General features: G+C 38.5%; 1 protein-coding gene across 3 annotated transcripts in view; it reads right to left on the bottom strand.

The window, feature by feature from the left end:
- GDE1 (glycerophosphodiester phosphodiesterase 1) overlaps positions 1-18,269 on the bottom strand; it is a 41,562-nt gene that overhangs the window by 10,383 nt on the left and 12,910 nt on the right. Inside the window, exons 2-5 of one of the 3 annotated variants that reach the window (XM_053556255.1) lie at positions 17,365-17,540; positions 8,805-8,910; positions 4,186-4,278; positions 579-790 (exon numbers count right to left, since the gene is read on the bottom strand). In XM_053556255.1, the coding sequence (XP_053412230.1) occupies positions 579-790; positions 4,186-4,278; positions 8,805-8,910; positions 17,365-17,540 (587 nt within the window). The remainder of the gene's footprint in view (positions 1-578; positions 791-4,185; positions 4,279-8,804; positions 8,911-17,364; positions 17,541-18,269) is intronic. The other 2 variants (XM_053556257.1, XM_053556256.1) reach the window with 2 other exon arrangements.

The following is an 18,269-nucleotide window of genomic DNA, read 5'->3' as shown; positions in this document are numbered from 1 at the left end:
TAAGAAATAAAATAATTTCCTCACTACAGTTTGGAAGATTCAGTTTTTCTCAATATGCTAAAAAAAACCCAAGAATATCTGATGAATCTGAAGAAAAGAAGAATGCTATAGAACCAACTCAATATTTTGGAAATGGTGGGCGGCGCCTGTGGCTCAGTCGGTAAGGCGCCGGCCCCATATACCGAGGGTGGCGGGTTCAAGCCCAGCCCCGGCCAAACTGCAACCAAAAAATAGCCGGGCGTTGTGGCGGGCGCCTGTAGTCCCAGCTGCTTGGGAGGCTGAGGCAAGAGAATCGCTTAAGCCCAGGAGTTGGAGATTGCTGTGAGCTGTGTGAGGCCACGGCACTCTACCGAGGGCCATAAAGTGAGACTCTGTCTCTACAAAAAAAAAATAAAAAAAAAAAGGAAATGGTGAAATATGCTTGAATTCTCCCCACCTAAGAAGCCAGCAGCTTTCCAATTTAGAGGCACTGTAAGCTTTGCAGGTCAGAACCAATCCTGGATGTCAACTCTGTTATGCCTTCCAAGAAAAGCATTCAGGAAATGTGTCAGAAGAAAACAAAAAACCTTCCAACTTACGGGGATACAAAATCCTTTTGCATGAGGAAAGCTGAAATTCCACACAGGTACCACAAGATATTATGCATGCTCCAATCGAGCAAAATGTCCATTACCACAAACATGGAATGTTTCCAGAAAGAATCGAAGCGTGGTTTCCCATCTCCTGTATGGCTAAGGCTCCAAGGTCTGTGAGTCAAAGCTGTTATTACATTCTTATCTGTTTTTCTCATCTGAAAAGGAATTTTGAGAAGTAAAATAATTATAAGTCAACTAATACTCATTGGTTTAGATTTAGCCAATGTACTCAATCAGATGAGGGATCATAGTACTCTGCTCCAATCTCTATTAATAAGTTCTCTTTTGTAAACGTTTTGAGAAAATGATGTATAAATGTGAAGTATTTAATATGCAGTATTAAAGAGAATTTTTTTTTCACAATCCTAAAACTGCATCAATCCTATTTTAATATGAGAAAATTACAATCTCAGGGTCAAATTTCAATGCCATAAGAGTAAATTTTTAACTGGCTATCAGTTTAAATTCTGACCAGATATAATTAATTATAATTCGCCATGATCACTTCAAGAAGGGCTGGTTAGCTTTGATCCTTTCCACAGCAAAAGGCTGAAAAGAGTTGTGGGTATGGGGAGGTGGGATAAGAAGGACATGAGAGAAGGGACTATGAACAGAGAATGAGAATCGGGCACAGGAGATATGGGTAGATGTGGACAGAGTTCCTCAGTCTGGGTTCTCCCCCTCCTCTTGAGAAAAGTCTCATACATTTTGATGGTTTCTATGGTCAAGAAAGTTTGGGAAACACTGTTCCAAATGTCAAAAAGCCCCATGACCCTAATCTCAATGTTAGCTTCTATCTTGATAGGCTCTAATTTCACTGTAAATATTTTAATGTATGCTTGTTGGTCACTGTTGAAGAATGCTATAGAACCAACTTAATATCTTGGAAACTGGTAAATAAAGGGGAAGATTATATCCATTTATCCTTCCTGTTGGTAACTAAATAATAGAGGAGAAATTTCTTTTATAGAATTTAAGTAGACTGATACAAGAAGAAGAAATACACAATGAAAATATCAAATTTTTTGCAACCCCCTAAATAAATACAGAGATCTGGTCACGGAAGTATCAATTAACAGCTAACAACAACAACAACAAAGTGGACCAGATGTCACAACAACAAAGTGAACCAGATGTCACCTATCTCCTGATGGAAAAACACCCTCACCTACAAAATTATCTTGCCAAGAATAATCAACTCTGACCTGATTAACTCAAGCCCATCTACCTATTTTATTTCCTACAAAGTCCCAGGACCCTAATGTCAGCTTCTATCTGGATAGGATCTACTGTCTAGGAAATAAAAAGAATGTATTAAACTATATTATTTTAATCGGCAAAATCCAGACTTGGGTAAACTCTACAAAACAAATAATCTCGTTTCTTTATAACACAACACAAGAAGAAAAAGAACTTGCAGGTTTTAAGATTTAAAATTATAATACGTAGACCTTATTTGGGTCCTCATTCCAATGAACAATTTATAGAAAACAAACAAAAAACCACTTATGACATTTCTGAGAGAAGTGAAAATTTATACGTTGGATATTTGTTAATAGTTTAAGATGGGACAATGGCATTATGGCTATTTTTTTTTTTTTTTTGTAGAGACAGAGTTTTGCTTTATTGCCCTCAGTAGAGCACCGTGGCGTCACACAGCTCACAGCAACCTCCAACTCCTGGGCTTAGGCGATTCTCCTGCCTCAGCCTCCCGAGTAGCTGGGACTACAAGCGCCCACCACAACGCCCAGCTATTTTATTTTTTGTTGTTGCAGTTTGGTCAGGGCTGGGTTTGAACCCGCCACCCTCGGTATGTGGGGCTGGCGCCCTGCTCACTGAGCCACAGACGTCACCCCATTATGGCTATTTTTTTTTTTTTTTTTAGAGACAGAGTCTCACTTTATTGTCCTCTGTAGAGCACTGTGGCCTCACAGCTCACAGCAACCTCCAGCTCTTGGGCTTAGGTGATTCTCTTGCCTCAGCCTCCTAAGTAGCTAGGATTACAGGCGCCTGCCACAATGCCTGGCTATTTTTTGTTGCCGTTTGGCCAGGGCAGGGTTCGAACCCACCACCCTCAGTATATGGGGCTGGCGCCCTACTCACTGAGCTATAGGCACCGCCTGACATCATGGCTGTTTCTAAAAGGGCATACTTCTGGCTCGGTACCTCTAGCACAGTGGTTATGGCGCCAGCCACATATACCAAGGGTGGCAGGTTCAAACCCGGCCCAGGGCCAGCTAAATAACAATGACAACTGCAACAAAAAATAGCTGGGCGTTGTAGTGGGCGCCTGTAGTTCCAGCTACTTGGGAGGCTGAGGCAAGAGAATTGCTTAAGTCCGAGAGTTTGAAGTTGCTGTGAACTGTGACAACACAGCACTCTACTGAGGGCGACATAGTGAGACTCTGTCTAAAAAAAAAAAAAGACATACTTTTAAAGGTATTTAATGAAATGTTTATGGATGGAATGTTAGGATTTGCTTCAAAATAACATTGTGGAGTATCAGTGGGGATATGAGTGAGATGAGCCAGATCATGGTTCAAGGAGGGTTCATTGTATTATACTATTTTTATGAATATTTTAAGTTTTCCATAATTATGAGTTCTTTTTTAAACATATGTTCTGCTTTAACAGAAATTGGGCTACATAACTCTTTTCTGTTCTGAGATTTTTACCAAAGGAATCTAAATGAGTCTGTAAACAATATAAAAGAAGGGGCTAAGAAGAAATCATGGCATTTTAAAATGAGGTATGAACCCAGGCACAGTGGCTCACAACTGTAATCCTAACACTCTGGAAGGCTGAGCTGGATGGATCTCTTGAGCTCAGGAGTTCAAGACCAGCCTGAGCCAGAGCAAGACCCTGTCTCTACCAAAAATTATAAAAACTAGCTGGGCGTAGTGGTGGGTGTCTATAGTTCCAGGTATGTGGGAGGCTGAGGCAGGAGGATCACTTCAGCCCCAGAGTTTGAGGGTGCTGTGAGCAGTGACACCACAGCACTCCACTACCCAGGGTGACTGAGTGAGACTCTGTCTAAAATAAAATAAAAATAAGGTTAAAATAAAATAAAATAAAATAGGGTGTGAGTACATTCCCCTTCTGGAGTTTCTCTTACTAACATAAAAGAGGAACCTCTTGGCTCGGTACCTGTAGCTCAAGTGGCTAGGGCGCCAGCCACATACACCAGAGCTGATGGGTTCGAATCTAGCCCAGGCCTGCCAAACAACAATGATGATTACTACAACCAAAAAAAAAAAAAATAGCCGGGCATTGTGGCCGGTGCCTCTAGTCCCAGCTACTTGGGAGGCTGAGGCAAGAGAATCACTTAAGCCTAAGAGTTGGAGGTTGCTGTGAGCTGTGATGCCATGGCACTCTACCCGGGGCAACAGCTTGAGACTAGAGAAAAAAAAAAAAAAAAGAGGAACCTCTTAACTGTCACCGTGATTTAATTCAATTTAACAGGCATGTATCTTAGGTTTTCTCAGCCCGCTACTATTATCTCTACCAGTTAACCTAATATTATCTACAAGAAAAAAATCCTGAATATTACCTTATAGATAACTTCTGGCAAGAAAGAGCAGACTATACTACTATTGTATAGTTGTGGAAATTCCATATACATTTTCTTTAGAGCATCAGTAGCCTGTAAAATAGAGAGATTGACATATTTAAAATCTATTTAAATGTGACAGTCCCAGCCATAAACTATTATTAAATATATAATACAGGTGGCCATAAAGTCTCATTATTTTAAATTTCATATGGTCTTTACAGCCACCCTGTATATTAAGTACAACCCTATGAAATGAAACCGAAGTTTACTAATACATAGTGATAATGACAGCATTGGCAGACTCCATTATCCACAGGGTTCTATTTTAAACTCATACCAGCAGTAAAGAAAGACGTAGTTAGGGAAGTGCCGCTTGATCATCTCAATGAAAGGCACACCCCTTTTGCCAACTTTTGGAACGTATGGCAGGCTGTAGGCCAGAGGAGGCTGGACACAAAATTTTCCTTTCCTTGTATCCTAGTTTAGCTACTATGAAAAGTACTTTTATACCGCTAATTCTATCACCTTCTGCCTCTCCTAGATGAAGTGTGAGCCAAGCAGCCTGGGAACTACAGAGGGTAGATTTCCTCAGTCCAGGGGGCTGGGAGGACACATCATCCATCACCAACATGGAAGGAGAAGCAAGGGGATGAGGGGGGAACTGGGAAGGGCTGGAAATCTACTAATTCTTCTCAAAGTGAACAGAAGTTTCTTTCTATATTAGATTATTAAGAATGAACTGTTTGATTTGCGTAAGTACAAAGTTTTACAGTTGGTATTTCTGACATTTCACTTTGACACTTGTTATTTATTTATTTATGCATTTATTTTTTGAGACAGAGTCTCACTGTATCACTCTCAGTAGAGTGCCGTAGCGTCACAGCTCTCAGCAACCTCCAACTCCTGGGCTTAAGTCATTCTCCGGAGTAGCTGGGACTACAGGCGCCCACCAAAACGCCCGGCTATTTTTTTTTGGTTGCAGTTGTCATCATTGTTGTTTAGCTGGTCCAGGCCGGGTTCGAACCTGCCAGCCACTGAGCTATGGGCGCCGCCTTGTTTTATTTTTATTGTGAAGGTACATCTTCATTCTTTCAAATACATGTTTTGGCTCGATTATCTTTCACATTTTTTTTAGAGCAATTTTTGTGAAACCATGGATAAGGCAGAAGTTCATATTACTTTCAAATATGAGTTCTGTTGCACAGTCAGTGCCAGCACAGACAGCTTGAAGCATCAATGAAGTGTTTGGGAAGGGTGTGGCTAAGGAACACACAGTACGTCGATGGTTTGAAAGTACTGTTCTGGTGGTTTTGATTTTGAAAATGTGCCATGTGGGTCATTAGTAGTACAGCTAATAAATGAAAAGGCCACAGTAGACTTTAAATACTGACATTTTGTAACCCCTGCTGAATTGACAGCGATAGCAGCTGACAACAGAAAGGACACTAGACATTATGTGGACTCAATGCTGCTGCATCACAATGCTTGAAATACTGCTAATTTTTGGAATGTCACACATAACCCATAACTAAATATAAGCAACAAAATTCATTCTCCCCTCAAAAAAAAAAACAAAAAAAAAAAACCAAAACACAGAAATCATTCATGTCATGCTTCCTCTTCACTAATAACTGAAAGAACTGCAGGACTAGAGATGTTTTCTTGGTATTTGAATTAACACATGCACTGCAGTAACTCTTTGCCTACACTACTAATTCAATTCTCATAACAACCCTATTGTGGAAGTTTCTTTTATTATTCTCATTTTGCCCAGGAGAAAACTAAAGTGACAGAGCTCAGTAAAGGTCTGTAGGACTCCAAAGACTGTGATCTTGGCTACTCTGCTCTACTAGCTCCATTTTGTTGCCAACAGTTGTCCTCTACACTACCATTTTGGTGATTTAGATCACTATGTTCTATGCAGTTTTGGTGGAATACTTGTGAGCACCCATCTAGAAAACTCAAACACCTGGATGTTTTTTAAAAATTTTTTTCTACTTTTTCTTTCTTATTCTAAGGGAATAAGCATGAAAATCGTCAGTACGCCATGGGTGAAATGTGGGGCCTATTAGGGTTCCCAATGAGGGCTGCATCAGCAACAAAACCTGAGGTGCTCATTAAAAATACATGTTACTCAATCCCACCCTGGACATTTTCAGATCACGAGGTATTCTCCAGGAATTCCAAGTGTCTCTGGTGCAGACCAATTAGAAACAGATATACCCAACACATCAGTTCATTGAAATAATAAATTAACATTCTCTTCTTTCTTCAAAAATGAGAGTTTGTTGTAATAAAATTAGATCTTAGGCACACATTTCAGATTTTAGCAGCTGGTTCCACCTGTATTATGGGATTAATAATAAAAAAAAGTGGCATCATCAGAATTCTTAACCAGTAGATGGACATTAACCGATTATAGACAGTGCTAGGGGAAAAATGCTCAAATTGCCCAAATTGGAAAAAAATACTTGTTCTTGAAAAGCTGGTTTTAAGAGAAAAAACGTGATCTGAACATATTTCCCCATCAATTTTAATTGCAATAATATGTTTTTATGAATAGAGGTGCATATTCTAAAATTTAAAATTTTATCTAGCACTGTCATACACATTTGAAGAAATAAAGTAATTCTCCAATAAAAGTATACTTACTAAAATCACTAAATAACAAAACTAAAATAAAGGATAGAAATTATAGAGGGAAGACTATGTAAAAGATACATATTCTGTTCACTATTAAAAGCTTTAAATGTCGAAGTTTCTTTAAATTTAGCTTGTAGTTGTCTATTTAAGGTCCTTAATTTAAAAGCCAGATGCAATTGGCAACAACTGCATCTGGCTTGTGTACAAGCTTGTGTACACATCTGGCTTGTGTACAACTCCTAAATTTGTTTTTATGAGGTTACTTGAATGGTCTATCCCAGAAATGTATCTTTTTTTTTTGAGACAGTTTCACTTTGTTGCCCTCAGTAGAGTGCTATAGCATCACAGCTCACAGCAACCTCAAACTCTCAGGCTCAAGTAATCCTCCTGTCTCAGCCTCCCAAGTAGCTGGGACTACAGGTGCCTACCACAACGCTCGGCTATTTTTAGGGTTAGGCTCTCACTCTTGCTCAGGCTGGTCTTGAACTCCTGAGTTCAGGTGATCTACCCACCTCGGCCTCCCAGAGTGCTAGGATTACAGGAGTGAGCCACCGTGCCACCGCACTCGCCTCCAGAAATGCTTGTTTACTGATTACTTACTATCTTTTGTAAATGCTTTATGCAAATAAAAGAAATTTGACTCTTTCTTCTAGTGCTGGTTGTAGGATACTAAAAGGTGTTCAAAGGTTCCATAAAAGGTAAAAGGTTATAAAGTTCCACAACTTACTGTTTCCTTAATAGATATAGATTTTTACATTGTATACTTATATTAAGTACTTTATAATTTATATAAATCATTTTTTTTTTTTTGAGACAGAGTTTTACTTTGTCGCCCTCGGTAGAGTGCCATGGCATTACAGCTCATAGCAACCTCAAACTCTTGCGCTTAAATGATTCTCTTGCCTCCAAGTAGCTGGGACTCAGGTGCCCACCACAACGCCTGGCTATTTTGTTGTTGTTGTTGCAGTTGTCATTGTTGTTTTAGCAGGCCTGGGCCAGGTTCTAACCCACCAGCCTCAGTGTATGTGGCTGGTGCCCTACCCACTGAGCTCAGGTGCCGCTCACACATAAATAATTTTTAAGAGAAAATATAGTTAATTTTGGAAATGACTAGCAATTAATTTTTTTTTTTGTAGAGACAGAGCCTCACTGTACCGCCCTTGGGTAGAGTGCCATGATGTCACACGGCTCACAGCAACCTCTAACTCTTGGGCTTACGCGATTCTCTTGCCTCAGCCTCCCGAGCAGCTGGGACTACAGGCGCCCGCCACAACGCCCAGCTATTTTTTTGTTGTAGTTTGGCCGGGGCTGGATTTGAACCCACCACCCTCGGCATGTGGGGCTGGCACTGTACTGACTGAGCCACAGGTGCCGCCACATTTTTTTTTTTTTAAAGACAGAGCCTCAAGCTGTCGCCCTGGGTAGAATGCTGTGGCATCACAGCTCACAGCCACCTCCAACTCCTGGACTCAAGCAATTCTCCTGCCTACTCCTCCCAAGTAGCTGGTACTACAGGCGCCCTCCACAACACCCAGCTATTTTTTGGTTGCAGCCATCATTGTTTGGTCGCCCAGGCTGGATTTGAACCCGCTGGTTCAGGTGTATGTGGCTGGCGCCTTAGCTGCTTGAGCCACAAGCGCCATGACTAATTTTTTTCTTTTTGAGACAGTTGTCTTACTTTGTTGCTCTGGGAAGAGTGCTGTGGCATCATGTCTCCCAGCAACCTCAAACTCTAGGGCTCAAGCAATCCTCTTGCCTAGGGCTCCTGACTAGCTGGGACTACAGGCACCTGCCACAGTGCCCACTTATTTTTAGAGATAGGGGTCTGCTCTTGCTCAGGCAGGTCTTGAACTTCTGAGCTCAAGAGATCCGCCTCCCTCAGCCTCCCAGAGTACTAGGATTACAGGCATGAACCATGCACCCAGCCTTTAAATGTCTTCTTAAGAAAGTAAATTCCACAGTATAAATGGTACCTTTTTTGCATGGCCTTTTACATCAAAGAAGATTGTGAGGTTATAGTTTAGGCACTCTGCAACAGCTTCCCTCAGGGTAGGGATCTTTTCATTAGGGAAATCATTCCTATAAGAGAGAGAAAAGGAATAATACACTGTAGGAAAGAGAGAAAAAAGTTTAGTGGAATATTTACAAATGTCTCAATCAAAAGTAAGGAGCATTTTCCTTACAATATATTGTTGGTAAATATAGCCACCCTACTGTGTTAGAACTTACTCCTTCTATCTAACTGTATGTTTGTGCCCGTTAATTAACCTCTTTTCGTCTCCCCCCATAGCCTTCCGAGACACTGATAACTATCATTTCATTTACTATCTCCATGAGATGAACTTTTTTAGCTCTCACATATGAATGAAAATATGGAATATTTGTCTTTCTGTGCCTGGTCTATTTCACTCAATATCATGACCTCTGGTTCCATCCATGTTGATGCAAATGATAAGATTTTGTTCTTTTACATGACTGAATAGTATTCCATTGTGTGTATATACCATACTTTCTTTCTTCATTCATCCATCAATGAATACTTAGGTTAATTCCACATCCTGGCAATTGTGAATAGTGCTACAATAAACATGGGGGTGCAAGTATCTGTTTGATATACTGATTTCTTTTCCTTTCTTTTCTGGGTTGTACAGAAGTTCTGTTTTTAGTGGGGCTTTTTTTTTTTTTTTTTGAGACAGAGTCTCACTATGTCACCCTCGGTGACAATGCCGTGGCATCACAGCTCACAGCAACCTCCAACTCTTGGGCTTACGTGATTCTCTTGCCTCAGCCTCCCAAGTAGCTGGGACTACAGGTGCCAGCCACAATAGCTGGCTATTTTTTGGCTATAGTTGTCATTGTTGTTTGGCAGGCCTGGGCCAGTTCGAACCTACCAGCTCCAGTGTACATGGCCGGCGCCCTAGCCACTGAGCTACAGGCACCAAGCCTATTTTTAGTTTTTCTCTGTATCCTTCTCAGCATCTGTTATTTTTTGTCTTTTTGATAACAGCCCCCTTCTGAGTGAGATGATATATTATTGTTTTGTTTTGTCTTTCCCTAATGATTAGTAATTTGAGCTTTTTTTCATATACCTATTGGCCATTTATATGTTTTCTTTTGAGAAATGTCTGTTCAAACCCTTTTCCCACTCTGTAATGGAATTTTTTTTTTTTTTTTGCTGTTGAGTTCCTTGCATGTTTTGGATATTAGTTCCTTGTCAGTTGAACAATTTACAAATATTTTCTCTCATTCAACAGGCTGTGTGTTCACTCTGTTGACTGTTTCCTTTGCTGCATAGAGCTTTTTAGTTTAATATCATATCATTTGTTTATTTTTGTTGCCTGTACTTTTGAGGTCTTAGCTATAAAATCTTTGCTTAGAGCAATGTCTTGGAGTATTTCTCCTATGTTATCTTCTAGTAGTTTTATAGTTTTGGGTCTTATGTTTAAGTCTTTAAAATCCATTTTGAGTTGATTTTTGTATATGGTAACAGGGGTCTAGTTTAGATCTTCTGCATATGGATATCTAGTTTTCCCAGCATTTACTAAAGAGGGTGTCCTTTGCCCAATGTGTTTATAGTGCCTTTCAAAAATCAGCTGGTTGTAAATACATGGATTTACCTCTTGGGTCTCTATTCTGTTCCATTGGTCTATGTGTCTTTTACACTGATACCATGCTGTTTTGGATATTGTAGCTTTGTAGTATATTTGGAAATAAGTCACGTACTGTGAGGCATTCACATCTTTTTTCTTCTACTTAGTATTGCTTTGGCTATTCAGGCCTTTCTGTGGTTCCATACAAATTTTAGGATTGTTTTTTTCTATTTATATGAAGAATGTCATTGGTATTTTGATAAGGATTGCATTGAATATGTAGACTGCTTTAGTATGATTATTTAAACAATATTAATTCTTCTGATCTATGATTATGTAATATCTTTTCATTTGTTAGTGTCCTCCTAATTTTTTCTTTCTGTGTTTATTGTAGTTTTCCTTGTAGAGGTCTTTCATCTCTTTGGTTAAATTTATTTGTAGGTAGTTTTGTTTGGTAGATATTATAAATGAGATGCTTTCTTGATTTCTTTATCATCTAGTTCATTATTGGCATAAGAAATGCTACTGATGTTTGTTAATTTTGTAGCCTGCAATTTTACTGTTTATCGGTTTTAATAGTTTTTTGGTGGAAAATTTAGCTTTTTCTATAAATGAGATCATATCATCTTCAAAGAGGGATAATTTATAACTTGCTCTTTTCCAATTTGAATGCTTTTTATTTTTTTCTTGACTGATTGCACTGCTGGGACTTCTAAGACTATGTTGACTAGTAATGATGAAAATGAGCACCTTGTCTTGTTCCAGTTCTTAAAGAAAAGGCTTTTAGCTTTTCCCCATTCCACAAGATAGGGTTAGCTATGGATTTGTCATATATGGCCTTTATGATGTTGAGGCATGTTCCTTCTAGTTTGTTGAGAGTTTTTATCATGAAGGGTTATTGAATTTTATCAACTATTTTTTTCTCTCTCTACTGACATGATCATATGGTTATCTTTTTTTTTCTTTTGAAATGACGTATTGTGTTTATTGATTTGTGTATGTTGAATCATCTGCATCCTTGGGGTAAATCCCACTTGATCATGGTGTATTACCTTTTTGATGTGTTGGATTTTGTTTGCTAGTATTTTGTTGAGAATTTCTGCCTAAGTGTTCATCAGGGATATTGGCCTGGAGTTTTCATTTTTGTTGAGTTCTTGTCTTGTTGTGGTATCAGAGTAATTATGGCCTCATAGAATGAGTGGAAGAATTTCCTTCCTTTCAGTTTTTGGCAACAGTCTGAGGAGGACTGGTATTAGTTCTTCTTTATAAGTTTGGTAGAACTCAGCAGTAAAGCCACCTGGTCCTTGGCTTTTCTTTGCCTGGATACTTTTTATTACTGATTCAATTATGTTACTCATTACTGGTGTGTTCAAGATTTCTATTTCTTCCTAACTCTATCTTGGTAGGTTGTATGTGTCCAGAAATTCATCTGTTTCCTCTGTTTTCCAATTTGTTAGCATATGATTATTCATAATAGTCTTTTTGTAAAGACTAATGACCTTTTGTATTTATGTGGTATCAGTTGTAATGTCTCTCTCTCTCTTTTTTTTTGAGACAGAATCTCATTCTGTTGCCCAGGCTAGAGTGTCGTGGTGTCAACCTAAGTCACAGCAACCTCAGACTCCTGGGTTCCAGTGATCTTCCTGTGTCAGTCTCCTGAGTAGCTGGGACCACAGACACCCATCACAATGCGCAGCTATTTTTTCTAATTTTAGTAGAGACAGGGTCTCACTCTTGCTCTTGCTGGTCTCAAACTCCCGAGCTCAAGTGATCGTCTGGCCTTAGCCTCTCAGAGTGCTTGGATTATAGAAGTGAGTCACCATGCCCAGCCTCCTTTTTTCATTTCTAAGTTTATTTACTTCAGTTTTTCTCTTTGCTTTGTTAATCTAGTTAGCAGTTTGATTTTATCTTTTCTTTTTTTTTTTTTTTTTTTGGTTTTTGGCCAGGGCTGGGTTTGAACCCACCACCTCCGGCATATGGGACCAGCACCCTACCCCTTGAGCCACAGGCACCGCCCGATTTTATCTTTTCAAAAGACCAATTTTTTGTCTCATTGATCCTTTGTATTGTTTTTGTTTTTTTGAGACAGAGCTTCAAGCTGTTGCCCTGGGTAGAGTGCTGTGGCATCACAGCTCACAGCAACCTCTACCTCCTGGGCTCAAGCTATTCTCCTGTCTCTGCCTCCTGAGTACCTGGGAGTACAGGCACCCACCACAACATCTGGCTATTTTTTTTTTTTTTTTTTTGGTTGCAGCTGTCATTGTTTGGCGGGCTCAGGCTGGATTCGAACCTGTCAGCTCAGATGTATGTGGCTGGCGCCTTAGCCGCTTGAGCCACAGGTGCTAAGCCTGTTTTTTTTTTTATAGTCTCCATTTCATTTAGTTCTTCTCTGACTTTTATTATTCCTTTCCTTTTACTAATTTGGGGTTTGGTTTGTTCTTGTGTTCTATATCCTTGAGATACATTGTTCAGTTGTTTATTTGAAGTTTTTCTACTTTTCTGATATAACATTTGTTGTTATAAGCTTTCCTCTCAGAGCTGCTTTTACTATATCTCATAGGTTTTGGTATATTGTGTTTCCTTTTTCAATTGTCTCAAAAATTTTTATTTCCTTCTTAATTTCTTCATTGACCCAAATGGTCGTTTGGAAGTATATTGTTTAATTTCCATGTATTTATACATTTTTCCAAAGTTTCTCTTGTTATTGATTTCTAGTTTTATTCCATTGTGGTCTAAGAAGATACTTCGTATGATTTTGAGTTTTTAAAAATTTGTTGAGAGTTATTTTGTAGCCTAAAATATGGTCTATTCTGGGGAATGTTTCATGTGCTGATGAGCAGAATGTGTATTCTGCAGCTATTGGAAAAAATGTTCTGTAAATGTCTGTTAGGTCCATTTGGTCTATATTAGGCAGTTTAAGTCCAGTGTTTCTCTGTTGATTTTCTATCTAAATGATTTGTAATCATACAGTATGTAGCCTTTTCAGATTGGCTTCTTTCATTTAGTAATAATGCATTTAAGATTTTTCTTATTTTTTTGTGACTTGATAGCTTATTTCTTTTTAGTGCTGAATAAGGTTCCATTATCTGGATGTATCACAGTTTATCTATCTGTTCACCTGCTGGAGAACATCTTGGTTATTTACAAATTTTGGCAATTATGAATAAGGCTATTATATACATCCATATGCAGATTCTGTGCAGACTAGACATAGAATTTTTCAGGCCATAATTTTTCATTTTTAATCCTTAGTTTAATCCAGAACAGTGGCTGGTAAATTTGACCCAAGCAGTATTAATAGTTACAAATCTATTAATAGTTTCTGCTACACCTCTTCACCAAGGCAACCAATTCAAATGTTAACAAAGTCAACGTAAAGGTTGAAAGAATCACGATGGAGGTTATTTAATCATATTATTCAGAGTTTATTGTACTTGGGACTGAGTAGATTAAGAGTATCCACTAAGTATACACTAAATGTAATCACGAATTTCCTTTATATTGTATGAGACCTTCAAACATGTTGTGGTCTTTTTTTTTTTTAATTAAATCATAGCTGTATACATTAATGCAATCATGGGGTACAATATGCTGGTTTTATATACAATTTGAAATATTTTCATCAAATTGGCTAACATAGCCTTCACGGCATTTTCTTAATTATTGTGTTTAGACATTTATATTCCACACCTAGTAAATTTCACATGTACTCGTGTAAGATGCACTGTAGGAGTGTTCCCACCCATGTTGTGTCTTTTAACCATAAATAGTTGAGGATGTAATTATGTAAGAAGCAACAAGTAAATGGCTTGCACGAGCACTTTTATAAAGGGTCAGGCAACTGGACCTCATGGTGGTGCCCAAGATATTTTTAATTCAGATCCTGGTAATAAGTTAGCACTGACAACATAAGACTAGTAGATGAGTAGAATTGACACAGACAGCTGAACACAAACTAGAGATTAGAGATTGATAGTCTTTGTTTTCTTATGTTATAGATGTTCCTTTTCTAGTAATTCTGTGCTTCTGATTGACTCTAAATTGGGGTTCCCTTGGGTTCAACTAATTTGCTAGAGTTACATGCACAAATTCAGAAAACATTTACTCATGTTTACTGATTTATTATAAAGGATAGTACAAAGACTACAGATGAAGAGATGCATAGGGTGAGTCATGGGGAAAAGGGTGCAAACCTTCTATACCCTCCCCTGGTGTGCCATCCTTCAGGAACATTCATGTGTTAAAATTACAAATTTCTTGACCAAAAAACAGCAGAATGACAAAAATCATGTAATTTTTAGGAAACCACTAAATTTCTACTGATTTAATAACATAATAAGTAACCCTCCTTACCAAAGGGCATGGTATATGCTGCTGTTGGAGAAATCAGACTTAAGATTATAATTTCTCTAGTAAAACTCTATGCAGGAGAAATTTGTAGGAATACATAAGTCTACTGACGATATTGGGCATTTATTTAAATGTAACTGCTTAAAATAATTATTTTTCTTTTTTTTTTTGGCCAGGGCTGGGTCTGAACCCACCACCTCTGGTATATGGGGCCAGCGCCTTACTCCTTGAGCCACAGGAGCTGCCCAATAATTATTTTTCTAATACATAATTTTTTGAAAATGGTGGCTAAGTTCTTGACATAAGAAATCAGCTTTTCTCTTGTTTGAAATTTTACTGTACATAATTTAACTTATGGTAATTCAACTATATTATTTTAACTATAAAATCTTGGGTTTTAAAAGGAATAAGAATAATTTAAGTCTTATAGGTAATTCTGCCAACCTTTCTAGTTAATGTCTATTCCCTGGGAGAGAAAGATGGGAGATCTGAATTTGTTGTGAGGCTAGTTTGACTAGTCTTAGTCTCCTTCTCCACGTCTTAGGATAAGCATCTCACCACAGTGGGCATAACTTTAGAATATCTATTTTTTCCTACAACATGGTCCCTAAACATGCCAATTATTTCATTTAGTGTTTAATCAAAGAAAACACATTCTGTTCTAATTATGGAGCAAATATTAGTTGTGTTAAATATATTAAGATGGTACACTGCCTCTGATATGCCTTCTTAAGAAATTTTTAAGGGTGATGCTGACCTTAAGCATTTTTTGCTTTAAGTATTAATTTTAGCTTGAAATCTTATTAGCTACAATGGTAATTTTAAAGCCAGCCTTTCTCTTTCACGCAGCAGAGCAATGAAATCTCTAATGACACTCAAGAACAGCCTGGACTTGTAACTTTCAAGTATTATCAATATTCTTTCCAGTCTGCAGTATGATTTCCTTTGGCTGACTTGAATTTCTTTCCTATCCTAGGAAAATAAAGTCTAAACCGTCTTTCAGGGAGAATGATAACTTAATCACTGGGTCAAACACTCAATATTCAAGGAGTATTGATCGCTGTTCAGATAATTGATATTACCTCAATAACAGTAAGCACGCCCTTTTCAGTATTACAAAGACAAGAGGAGAGGGATTCAAATGACTACATTCCAAATACATTACCCAATATACCAATTCTTTTTTTTTTTTTTTTTTTAGAGACAGAGTCTCACTGTACCGCCCTTGGTAGAGTGCCGTGGCGTCACACGGCTCACAGCAACCTCTAACTCTTGGGCTTACGCGATTCTCTTGCCTCAGCCTCCTGAGTAGCTGGGACTACAGGCGCCCGCCACAACGCCCGGCTATTTTTTTTTTTGTTGTTGTTGTTGCAGTTTGGCCGGGGCCGGGTTTGAACCCGCCACCCTCGGCATATGGGGCCGGCGCCCTACTCACTGAGCCACAGCGCCGCCTCCAATATACCAATTCTAAGAGTATTTATAGCTACTAGTGATGGTCAGGGTGTGGGTTCTATGGTCATATAAGTTTGAGAAACTCTGTGTTAAAGTTAAGAATTGATTGATGTGGACTTTATGTCCCCAAGAGGAATAACCAGAGTATAGTGTCTGATGTTATTTGATCACAGAACACTTTTCTTGCAGAATATCTTATAGGACTAGTTCTGATATATATACTTTGGAAGCTACCAGTTTAAACATACCAGGAGGGACTCAAATTAGTCATCTAAAAGACCTTACACTCTCACATGGTTGAGAGACATTGGGTGCAACAAAAAACAGCATGATATAGTGGATGTTTCTTTGAACTAGAAACTGGGATATCTACATTCTAGACTTGGTTTCTTTACGTACCAGTTCTGTGTCCTCAAGTAAGTCATTTAACTTTTCTGGGATTTTCTCTGAAAGCAAGATTGATCTAGATCTATGATCTAGATCTATCTAATATGGTAGCCACATATGGCTATTTAAGTTTAAATTTACATTTAAAATTCACTTCCTCAGTCTCACAAGCCAATTTCAAGGTCTCAGTAGATACAGTTGGTTACCATATCAGATAGCACAGTCTTTCCATCATTGCATAAAGTTCTACTGTACAGTACTATTCTAGATGATTTCCAGGATACTATTTCTATAAGTGTGATTCCTCAGAAGCTTGTTACAAGGATATGAAGAATTAAAAGGGTTAGGTTAAAAGGTGATCTTACTACTCAAAGATTTAAAAGAATGTATAATTTGTTTCTTGGAGTATATGAAGGCAAGTGATTGCTTTCAGCCCCATGATTCTATAATTTATTTATTTATTTTTTTGAAGTTCTGTTTTCCTTTATCTTTCTATAATTTAAATGACGGTACAAAGTAACTGTTAGTGACTAGACAGAGTATTATCATAAGAATAATTCTCAGTTGGAAAGATTAAAAACATAACGCCAAAGTTCTATTGTTTCTGGCACCTGCTCCTAACTTAGGAAACCCATTTATAGTTCAAAACAAAGTGAAATGACTCTCTTGAAGCAGAAATGTAATTAGAAGGGGCCTAGTCTGTGACCTCCAATAAACGCTAAAAGATATGTTTAAGTGACAATAAACTACTTACCTGAGTCTATGATTTGCTGCAGGATTAAGCTTCCTAATTTGTTCAAATGTCAAATCACACAATCGACCAGTCCCATCAGTTGTCCTATCTACTGTGTTATCATGCATCAAGACAGGAACCCCGTCAGAAGTAAATTCAATGTCCAGCTCCACTCCTGTTGCTCCGTTCTTAGCTGCCTTAACAAAAACATCAGCAATATTACTGTCAAATGGCCACAAACATCATTTTGCATCTAAACACTCAGAAGACAAACAAGGCTAAGTAGATAGTGTTTTGGGGTTTTTTTTGAGACAGTCTTATTTTGTCACCCTCGGTAGAGTGTTATGGTGTCATAGCTCACAGCAAACGCAAACTCGTGGGCTCAAGTGATTCTCTTGCCTCAGCCTCCCAAGCAGCTGAGACTACAGGTGCCCGCCACTATGCCCAGCTATTTTTAGAGACAGGGTCTCATTCTGCCTCAGGCTGGTCTTGAACTCCTGAGCTCAGGCAATCCACTTGCCTCAGCCTCCCAGAGTGCTAGGTTTACACAGGTGTGAGCCACTGCACCAGGCCTAGATAACTGTTCTTATTGATTCCTTCCGCTTCTCCTACCAAAAAGCAACCCTGACTTGTTTTCCACGGATGTTAACCTTACTTTAACTCTTGACTGATCCTTTAAAACTTCAAATTTCCCTACCCATCCCACTCTCACAGTGGCAGACAGGGAAACTCAAGGAACTTAAGTTTTCTCTGGATGCTTTAACTATATGGGTCATCAATGGCTTACAAATAATTAGACAAATTCCACTGTTTACCTACTCGGTCGGTACAGTAGCTCTGAAGATTACCTCGTGTTTGTTGATGAGTTACATAGCTCACTACTTTGACATAAACAAGATGAGTCGAGTTTTGTTGGTTTAACTCAC

This window comes from Nycticebus coucang, chromosome 12 (genome assembly GCF_027406575.1).
Source record: "Nycticebus coucang isolate mNycCou1 chromosome 12, mNycCou1.pri, whole genome shotgun sequence".
Classification (NCBI taxonomy): Eukaryota; Metazoa; Chordata; class Mammalia; order Primates; family Lorisidae; genus Nycticebus; species Nycticebus coucang.
This window is presented reverse-complemented; position numbering and strand designations above follow the sequence as displayed.